This window comes from Triticum dicoccoides, chromosome 1A (assembly GCF_002162155.2).
Source record: "Triticum dicoccoides isolate Atlit2015 ecotype Zavitan chromosome 1A, WEW_v2.0, whole genome shotgun sequence".
Taxonomy (NCBI): Eukaryota; Viridiplantae; Streptophyta; class Magnoliopsida; order Poales; family Poaceae; genus Triticum; species Triticum dicoccoides.
In genome coordinates, this window is record NC_041380.1 from 47,047,545 (window position 1) to 47,057,865 (window position 10,321).

The 10,321-nt window shown below is 49.8% G+C and overlaps 1 protein-coding gene across 1 annotated transcript; it reads left to right on the plus strand.

The window, feature by feature from the left end:
- The first annotated feature begins 3,388 nt into the window (after positions 1–3,388).
- Positions 3,389–6,614, plus strand: LOC119362240 (probable uridine nucleosidase 2). The gene is made up of 7 exons (XM_037627442.1): positions 3,389–3,733; positions 4,379–4,494; positions 4,598–4,657; positions 5,317–5,499; positions 5,665–5,769; positions 5,877–6,217; positions 6,306–6,614. The coding sequence occupies exons 1-7, from the start codon at positions 3,658–3,660 to the stop codon at positions 6,409–6,411; spliced, it is 987 nt and encodes a 328-aa protein (XP_037483339.1). The 5' UTR covers positions 3,389–3,657; the 3' UTR covers positions 6,412–6,614.
- Positions 6,615–10,321: the final 3,707 nt, after the last annotated feature.

Here is a 10,321-nt window from a genome sequence, read left to right on the forward strand (position 1 = left end):
GGACACCTGTAGCGACGTGCTCCCGGGGTGGATTTCTTGCACCCGGGCTCGATGGAGCCCTGTTTTTCAAAATTTCGGAAATCTAATTTGAAGGATTCATCAAAAAACATAAATAAATTCTTAAAAGCGCGCGCTATCCGGCTGAAACGAGCGGCCGTGGGTCGACCGCTCGATCAGCCCAGATCGTGCGGGGTACAGCCCCAGGTGTTCCCTGGTCGGATTCCTGGTCCGACTCGAGTGACGTGCACTGGTTCGCTCGCGCCGCGATTGTGGGCCCCACATGTCATAGGCGGCGTAGGTTTCTTTGCCGGTGAGTGGCGCCAGATGTAGTGGGGCGGCAGTTTCAAATTTCGAGCCATTCCCCTCGCCCTCGTCTCGACCGAAATCCCCTTCCCCTCGCCCTATCCTCATTTCTCCCCCAAATCCACGATTCTTGCGGTTATGAGGCAACATTGGAGGTGGTCGATGACGTGCAGGGAATGGGAGTGGACGAAAGAAGGAGACAAGGGTTTGTTTGTAATTTTTGAAAGTACGAGGACTTTTTTGCAAAAGGGTAACTGTACAGTGCGCGCGACAAGTTTTTTGGGACAGAGAGGGCATTAGTTTGTGTGCTACTCCCTGTTTTAAAATGAGTGAATCTACACTCTAAAATATGTTTATATTTATCCGTATGTGTATATTAATAAAATCTCTAAATAGACTTATTTTTAGGAACCGAGGAAGTACATTACATGGGATTTTTTGACCGACCCAACACAATTGGCTTGTACTCCATAGGACCCTCGCAACTAGAGGGGATACACTAGTTTCGGTGCCCATTATGAACCAATGCGCAAATACATGCAAAGGTTTATGGGAGTTCGAACGTCCGCCGCACGTGCATGCAAGACTGACAAGTCTCACCAGAATCTTTTATGTGTGAAATGGTTGTCGCACATTCATGCCGATCAGGCCGCCCAGAGCGGACGTGACTCGGTGGCACTGATGCCAGTCATAGCAACGTGATCGGACAAGCAGGCGCGCGGCGCTGCTTCAATGCAATGCTGCCGAGACACCTAGAAGTCTACTCTGGTCGGTGGCACCGCATTGAAGCCAACTGCCCATCCGTTTGCCTAGCACGACTATTTAAGCATGGCTCCCGCGCCGTCCATGCCCGTGTCATATCCACTCCTCTCTGCTCACTGCCAGCATGTGGTGGCTCCAGATCTGGATTGTTGAGCCACCGCCATCACTCTATGGGGCTATCGACCTCCACAACGGTCAGCCTCTCTAGGAAGGAGGAGATCATCCTCTCCTCCGATGTCAAGGAGGGAGAAGCAGCAGTCGTGCCATCGCACAGAGGCCTCTACGACGGACAAGGAGTACCATGCGCACCCGAAGCTCCTCCTGAAGTTGTCGCTCAAGAACCGCGGTCCGACGTCTTCCTCGCCTCTTGCCGCTGACGCCTACACCAGCACCGGTGGCCAAAAGGACAAAAGGCCGGCGAGGAAGTGAAGCTCGACCCTCTCTCCGGCTTTATTTCCGTTCTTAGTAACTTTTAGCATAGAACTTGTCCGTCGGCTGCATTGTGGTGCTCTTTTGGTTGATGATTATGTGGATTCCAATGTTCGGATTATGTCCATTTCTATGTCTGTCTGTTTCGTTGATGATCTACGTAGTTTAGGTTCATGCTGCATGCGTAGTACTGATTTAGGGTACCGGATACAAGATATACGACTGTGGACGAGGCCATTTAAGAATTGGCCGGTCACTGTCTGTATTGAGTGCAGGATTTGGTACGCTCTTATAGAGGAATAAAGCTCATCGTTTTCGCTAGAAAAAAAACCATGCCAAAATGGCTGTGCACGTCTGGCCTTGGTTAATGCGGACACGAACCCACTTGCATCATTTAATCTATCTCAATGTGGTTTTTCTTTTCACCCCACCCCCACTTCCACCTGTGTAGTTTTTCACGTGTTGATCACTCTCATCTACCCATTGACGCCCAGATCGGACTAACCGACAGTCATCAGCAAGCATGTGACAAGATCGACCTCTACCTGTTACTTGCCCAAACACGGAAAACTCTCCGCCCAGAAGCAGGGAACGGAAGGAACAAGACAGAGTGAGCCATCGACCGGGCGCGCGGCGATCGATGGCGGCGAACGGGCGCCAGATCCAGCCGGCGGAGGAGGAGGCGACGAAGCTCATCGTCGACACCGACCCTACCCTACCTACCTCATCCCGACCCTCCATTGATCCCATCGAACCCGTACCCAATTCCCTTGCTCGATCCGCCACACCGAAAACTACGAGCATCCTGGCCTGATCCCCACCATTCCCCCATCCATGGAGTCCGGCTAGTACTAGTACATAAGCAATTTAATTTACCGCCTGAAATTCCTCCTTCCTCCTTCCTCCTTCCTTCGTCCTTCTTCCTTCCCGTTATCTCTTGACTGGTCCTACGGTGTGGGCCCCACATAACCGTTCTCACACTCTCTGGATCTTGGAGATGCTAAAAGTAGTAGTGTAGTAGTAGTAGTAGTAGAATGGATATTAGTAGCTGATCCTCCTCCTGTTTTTCAGTCGAAAGCGAAACAAAGCTAGTTTTGGTTAGACTAGTGTCAAAAACGTTCTTATATTATGGAACAGAGGGAGTACATTTGTATTCCCTCCTATCCATATTAAACTTTGTACTAAATCAGCGGCAACTAATATGGATAGGAGGGAGTGCCTTTTCTCCTTTTGTATCATTTTTACTACGTACACATACACTCTTTTGCTAAACCCCTCGGACGATGCCAGCCCCCGCTAACCCTAGTTGTCGGACTTCCTTCGTTCCATCCTCAGCCGTCGCTGCCACTGGCAAGGGCCGCGATGGCGGCGGGCCCGACGCCATTGGCTCCAGGGCGGGTGGTCGCCGCGGTATCCCCTGTTAGGCGGAGAAGGCGTTTCATGCGAGGAGGCCGGGGGTGGCAGTCAGGGCGGCGACGATCGAAGCCTCCATGGCGAGCGGTGACCTAAGATTGGGTGGTGGCGGTGGCGCGCGGCGCTCCATTCAACGAGGGTGGCGGCTGCGTGCAGATGGATGGCCTCGATGGCTGTGGATCTGGCGTCCTGCCCAGGTCCGTCACGGTATGGCCTTGGCCAGCCGGTGGCGCGAGGAGGACCGGTGAGGGGCGGCTGGAGGCTCGGATTATGTCCATCTGTTTCGTTGATGATCTACGTAGTTTAGCTTTACGTTGCATGCGTAGTATGGATTTAGGGTACCGGGTATATAGATATGGATGAGGTGATTTGAGGACTGATAAGTCATTGTCCGCGGACGTGTAGGGTGCTGGATTTGGTATGCGCGACTATAAGATGCTTTTATAGACATAGAGGAATAATAAACCTCATAGTTTCCCCCGGGAAAGGAAAAGAAATCATGCGAAAATAGGCGTGCACACTCATCTGCCATTGGCGTCCAGATCGGACTAACCCACGACAGTCAGCAGCAGCATGTGACAAGATCGATCTCTACTTGTTACTTGGCCAAACGCGGAAAATTCTCTGCCCAGCCAGGGCAAACAGAGAGGACGGACGGAAGAAGTAAGTTCCAGGCAGAGGAGACAGAGTGACCGACGGAGGGAAGGTTCCACCTACCCACCGAGCGATCGACCGGGCGGGCGGCGATCCATGGCGGCGAACGGGCATCAGATCCAGCCGGCGGAGGAGGCGATGAAGCTCATCATCGACACCGATCCCGGCATAGGTACCTACCTTCCTCATCTGGATCCTGCGTTGATCCCATTCCTTGCTTGATCCGCCATACCAAAAAATACGAGCATCCTGGCCTGATCCCCATTCCCCCATCCATGGAGTCCAGCTAATATAGTACTCCCTTCGTTCCGAATTACTTGTCGCAGGTATGGATGTATCTAAATGTATTTTAGTTCTAAATACATTCATTTCTACGACGAGTAATTTAGAACGAAGGGAGTAGTAATCTAATTTACCGGCACACCTGCCCCAAGTTCTTCCTCTCTCCCTTCTAATCCGTTGTTGACTAGTCCTGCGATGTTGGCACTCCCCGGGTCTCGGAGATGCTAAAAGTAGCATTGTGTAGAATGGATGCCAGTAGCTGATCCTCCTCCCGCCTTTCAGTCGAAAGCGAAACAAAGCTACTTCTGGCTACTACGTTAGTATTCCCTCCGAATCCATACTAAACTTTGTGCTAAATCAGCGACAACTAATATAGAATCGATGAAGTACGTTTACTCCTTTTGCATCATTTTAGCACGTAGGCAGACACTCTTTTCTTATTCGGACCTCGCAAGGAGAGGGCATCACTGCGGCCATCTTCCCTTTTCCTCCCTGTGTTACTAATCTGCTCCTCCGGCATGTCCACCGTTGCCAGACGACAGCGTGGCGATCATGATGGCGTTCCAAGCGCCGGGCGTGGAGGTCCTAGGGCTCACCACCATCTTCGGCAACTGCACCACCGCATACGCCACCCGCAACGCCTTGATACTGGCAAGTAGCATTGGCATCAACCCTCCATTGCAATTTATATTTTGCTGAATTTTAACTGATAACTCTGCTGAAAAGGAAAAATCCTGTTTGATTGGCTTGGCAGTGTGAGAAGGCAGGCCGCCCCGACGTGCCGGTGGCGGAGGGCAGCGCCGAGCCTCTCAAGGTATACCCCGCTCGCAGAATCTGTTTTCTCGAATACGCACGAGTGTGCGTATCATTCATTATAGAAGAAGGGGGTGGGGAGCCCCAAACCACCGGTACAACCAGTTATATTTACAACCAGTCGAATACGCTCGCAGAATCTGTAGTTTCGACAATTGTTACCGCATTTGCCAAACATTCGAATACAACTGTTCAGAGATTAGACAGTGTATCAACAGTTCAGCATGCATTCAGTAGCATGCAAAGCTTCCTTAGAATGTCTCTAACGGAAGTTGACAGTCATATGTCTGAAACCTTGGTTTATTAAGCAAATCTGCAACACCTGCCTAGTCTGTCAGAACTCACCATCATCTGAACTTGCATATTTAGTACTGTACGTGGTATGTGTCAGCAGTGCACACATTAATTAGCATGCAAAGCTTTCTCAGAATGGACTAGAGATCTCAAATGGAAGTTGCAAGTCAAGTCTGACACTTTGGTTTGTTAAGCAAATCTCCAGTACCTGCCTATTCTAATTGTACCATTTATCTTCATAACACCTTCTGAACTTGCATATTCAGTTGTTTCTTCAGTTATGAATGCATTTTTCTTTTGAGAGGAAAGTCAGTATGTGTTGTGAGATAGAAATTTGAACTGCTCATATCTTTCTCTGAATCGCAGGGAGGGAAGCCGCAAGTTGCCGACTTTGTTCACGGATCCGATGGCCTCGGGAACGTATCAGTTCCTGAACCTACCACCAAGAAAGCAGAGCAAACCGCCGCAGAGTTTCTGGTCGACAAGGTGTCGCAGTTCCCCGGGGAGGTCTCGGTGCTCGCCTTGGGCCCTCTGACCAACCTCGCATTGGTACATTCTTTCTCTGTTAATACATTTATTTAAGCACCTCGGAATGATTTCATTTTCAGGGGGGCTGTGCATGTGAATCGTGCAGGAGATCAATGTTTCTGTCTAAAAACAATTTTGTTTGAAAAACCTCTGCTGGAGATGAACATTTTCTGAATCTTTATTCAGGCCATCAAGATGGACCCCTCCTTTGTGAGCAAGGTGAAGAAGATAGTGGTGCTGGGTGGAGCCTTCTTTGCAGCAGGGAATGCCACCCCTTCAGCCGAGGCAAACGTAATGTCACCACTACACATCCCTCGAATAATTTCAATTTCTGCACTCAGCTTTGGTTCATTTCACCTTGGACTAAGTTGTGCTGATGTCTCTTGGACGATCAACAGATCCACAGCGACCCAGAGGCGGCGGACATGGTGTTCACGTCGGGCGCGGACATCGCCGTGGTCGGCCTCAACATCACCACCCAGGTGAGCTTCACGGAGGCGGACCTGTCGGAGCTGAGGAGGTCCGGGGGCAAGCAGGCGCAGTTCCTCTGCGACATCTGCAAGTTCTACAGCGACTGGCACCTCCACTCGTACGGCGACCCCGCCGTGTTCCTGCACGACCCGGTGAGCCTCGCGGCGCTGGTCCGGCCGGAGCTCTTCACGTTCAGGAAGGGCGTGGTGCGGGTGGAGACCCAGGGCATCTGCAGAGGCCACACCTCCATGGACATGGGGCTCAAGAAGTAATCAATCAATCAATGAGTATTTTATAATCTTTCGTCGTTTGATCAGTGAGCTCACCGTGCTGATGTCTGCGTCAATGGCGTGCAGGTTCAAGTCGGAGAACGCGTGGTCGGGCTACACGCCCATCTCGGTGGCGTGGACGGTGGACAAGGCCAAGGTGGTCGCCTTCGTCAAGGAGCTCCTCAAAAATTAATCAGGAGTTCATGATCTGTATATCTGGTCATCAAATGATTTGAAACCGTAGAGATCCGTCGGTCGATCGACCCGTAATTTATGTGTACCCCATTCTGACGCACTTCATGCAGACACATTGTCTCGTGGAATTATTGAACTGCTCGTCGTGAATTGTCATGATCGAACTCACTACCGAATAACTGGATATCGCGAAATTTTCTATGCCGACAGCTTTTTGTCGGGCCGTCGGCATAGGTAGAAATGCCGTCGGCAAACCTCCAACTGTTACGACGGCTATCTGGCCTATACCGACGGCCAGAGGCGTAACTGCAAATTCTAGTAGTGACTGCAATTGGTTCTCAATATTGCGATGTTATATTTTGGATCAACAGGAAGGAGCTCCCCCGGCTGGCTCCATTTCATTGAGAAGAAGCCCGGATAAACATGTCCACCACAAGGTTCCTCGGCCAAGTCTTAGCAAAAGCCGTAGAAGTAGACAACAAAAACAAAAAAAGCTTTTTATATGTGTGTAAATGAAAAAGGCTTACAAGCAACATAGCCCTATGTATTACTCCCTCCGTCCCAAAATAAGTGACTCAACTTTGTACTAAGCTCCAACCTTTCAGCTGCAGCTCCTTCCAGTTAGAGCCGTTGCAGCCCAAACAAACACACCCTAAAGCTAGTACAAAGTTGAGCCATTTATTTTGGGAAGGAGGGAGTAGTACATGAGAGCATCTCTATCCGAACCCTTAAAAAGCTTTAACTCCTTAAAATTTTCGTAACATGGCGGGCACGATCTGACCTTCTTTTTATCCTCCCCCTCCCTGCCCTAGCGTCATCCGCTCGAGCGACATGGGCGGCGCCTAGGGTTTCCTCGCGGACCCCTCCCACTTCTCACTTGCCGCCATCTAAGGAGGTCGTCGGGCAAGCCTGCATGGCCGCCGATGATGGTGGTGGCGGGGATCTCACCATTTCAGTTCTTTCGTGTAGGGCAGTAGTCGCTGGGGCAGGGGCCCTGGGTGGTGATGCAATGGCGTCTTGATGGCAGGCGGGCCTCATTGGTCCTGGTGGCCAGCTCCCTTTGGCCGCTCGGGCAATGAGGCTCCTGGTTGTTGGTGGTCACGGCGGGGGCCTTCTTCTTCGTCGGGTCTGATGGTACGACTCCTCCCCCTTTTCTGGATCACTCCTCACCCATACTGGTGCACGACGACCTTGGCTGCGGGAGTCCTTGTTGGTGAGGCGCTGGTGGCACAGGTTTGGGTCCAGGGGGAACCCTTGACCGGCTATTCCGGCCTTGGTTGCGCCGCCCAGGGGTACCACTTTCCTCCTTAGAAGCGCCGTTGAGGGCCCTTCCTCCCACGCCTCCCCTGCTCCCGAGTGAAAGCTCAAAATCCACTTCAGATTAGGCGTCATCCTGATCCGTGGTTATGGTTGAGTGGTTCTTTGGAGCAGAAGCGTCTGGTAGCTGGGAGGTTCTCTCTATGGTGATGAGCGATGCCATGTCCTGCAGATCCGAGATCATCTTTGGTGGTGTTTTCTTGCGTGGTGTGTGGCTTTCTGCCCCAACGGGGTTCGACATCACCAATCTTAGGTGGTAGGGGATTGGGTTCCCCTTCTTGGGGCAGCAACCCAGCTGCAAAGTCGAGTACCCGGTTCTTCTCTGTGATGTCTGTTTTTGTTCTCGAGATGCTCGTTGTTGTGGCCTAGCTGCTGCGGAGCATCCTACGGGCATCACCATGTCAAGAGTCTGTTTAGCAAGGGACACGTGCTACATCTACTTCACATACATAAATGTGAATCATCTCCTTTACACGTGTTCACGTGTGCCCTTTGAGGATGCTATGCTACTTGACCCCTCTCTCATGTGCATACATAGGTGTGAGTGGAGCTACACATTCATTGAGGAGGAGTCCAAGCTCAAGAGAATAACAACACCATCCAAAAGGGAAGCTTGGCAGCGGAGAAGGAGCCATTGGGAAGAAGGCCAAGTTCCACCAGCATCGACGGGTGTCCACGAGAAGGCGACATGCTGCGAGCCTCTGGATACCCCGTGCGCATGGGCCTTTGGACCCCGTGTGCACGGGCTAAGTCCCCAGGTCTCTGGATACCTCGTGCGCACGGGGCCTCCTGCGTGCAACTGCTGGGCTTTGCCCATGTAGTCCCTACTATGCCCTACTTACCCCTTCATGTCTTGGACCTATATATACTCCTCCTCCACCTCATTTGTAGGATAGCTAAGAATATATCTAGACATAGGAGCTTACCTCATGTACCTCCCCTTGTGGGATTCCTCTTGAGAGAGGGACACTCCGTTGGAGTTCAAGACCTTCATTGAAGAAGATACTTAGGGATTTAAGACCCCTTATAGGGAAGGATCTATCTAGATCATCAAGACCTCATCTCCTTTGAATTTGGGATGAACTCTATCTTGTATTTTTTTTCCTTTGATTGTTCATGTACCTTGTAGATCTTGTGTGTTTGATTGTCTAGTGGATGTGTGATTGGACTTATTCTTGAGTGTTTCTCTTGTGATTTTCCCTCATTTTTTCGCGATCCTATTCGTAGACACCTCCAATTTGTGAACACCGGGACAAATCAGGGTACTTTAGCCCATGCACTACAACATCATGGTATCATGAGCCATGTTGACACGAATTTGGAACCCTACCCCCCATGTTCTAGCCTAATTGGTTGAGCAGGTAGGGTGAGGACATCGACGATCCAATTTTTCTAGATCTAGTCTAGGAATCAAGGTTACATGGCAAAGTTCAAACGATATATATCTAACTTGGGTTAAGGCATGTTGGCTTGTGTGGAAATAAAATGGTAGCATGTGACACTTAGGTCGCGCCAAGAGCTTGGTAGTGGGATCCATAACGTGTCCAGGGGTTCATGTGATCTGTTTTCATTGCATCACGGTGGAGTCGGAGACGTGGTAGCACCGTTTTGAGAAGGATTACATTATCTATAAATCTAGAATTTAGATAAATATACACACACATCTGAATATATTCTAGATCTTCTTTATATTATAAAAAGGAAATGAAAGGATAATAAGAAAATTCAAAAAAAGAGAGGGTATTGATATATATTATGACTTGATGTGCTTTCTTGGTATTCTAAATACAAGATTAGTACTTCAAGTTATTGAGTTGAGAAAGAGATAGTTGAATCAAAAGAATTCCTTTTTTGAAGTTCAATTTTTATCTGAAATTATCTATACCTAGCATGTGGCACAACAACCATGGTCTGGTCTGCATGACTCGTTGCATTCACGGCTGGGCGGAGAAGAAAACTGTCCTTCATGCAAGTTTGTTTGATTCCTATGCATACTTGGCTCTTCGACTAAAGAGGGCATGAAAATAGGAAGGCCAACCACTACTAAAGCACGTATGTGTTCGTTTGTCGTGAAGTTAGGGTCGCTAGGCCGTGATGGGGTGGGGGTGATGACGATCACGTTAGTGGCGGCTAAATTTTCTTGTTTTGATGTGTGGACTTTGTTTTGTCGTGGCCATGCCGTTCTCGGGTGGCCTAAATCTTGTTGGCTGACCGTTGAATCTTGTATGAGTTTTTCTTTTTTTGAAACTGATGAAAATCTTTTACTACTATTTTTGTTGGTTCTGTGCACATACGGTTAGCTTCTGAAAATCAATCAAAAGGCAAAAAATCTTCGTTTTTTTAGGGAAAAGAAATCTTCGTTTATGCGTTCTGGTTGTGTGTAGTGGGCTTTCATTTATTTGAGCTCTCGTGGGCCGTCCCTTGTCTCTCCCGGCGGATCGACAAAGAAACGAGTGTCACTCCACAAGCCCACATCCTGGGCTGCTGTTTCCACTCCACCACCTCCGGCATGAGCCCACCATATGGCCCACAAGGTGGACGTGGCTGTTTCAAGGCATGAAGATAGAGGAGCGGAGTGACACAGGGAGGGG

What these genes read in the sequence shown, in the direction of transcription:
- LOC119362240 (XM_037627442.1), top strand. Translation starts at nt 3,658, where the DNA reads ATGGCGGCGAACGGGCATCAGATCCAGCCGGCGGAGGAGGCGATGAAG. An exon ending in CGACACCGATCCCGGCATAG is followed by an intron (nt 3,734 to 4,378) that starts GTACCTACCTTC and finishes CACCGTTGCCAG; the next exon opens with ACGACAGCGTGGCGATCATG. An exon ending in CCCGCAACGCCTTGATACTG is followed by an intron (nt 4,495 to 4,597) that starts GCAAGTAGCATT and finishes TTGGCTTGGCAG; the next exon opens with TGTGAGAAGGCAGGCCGCCC.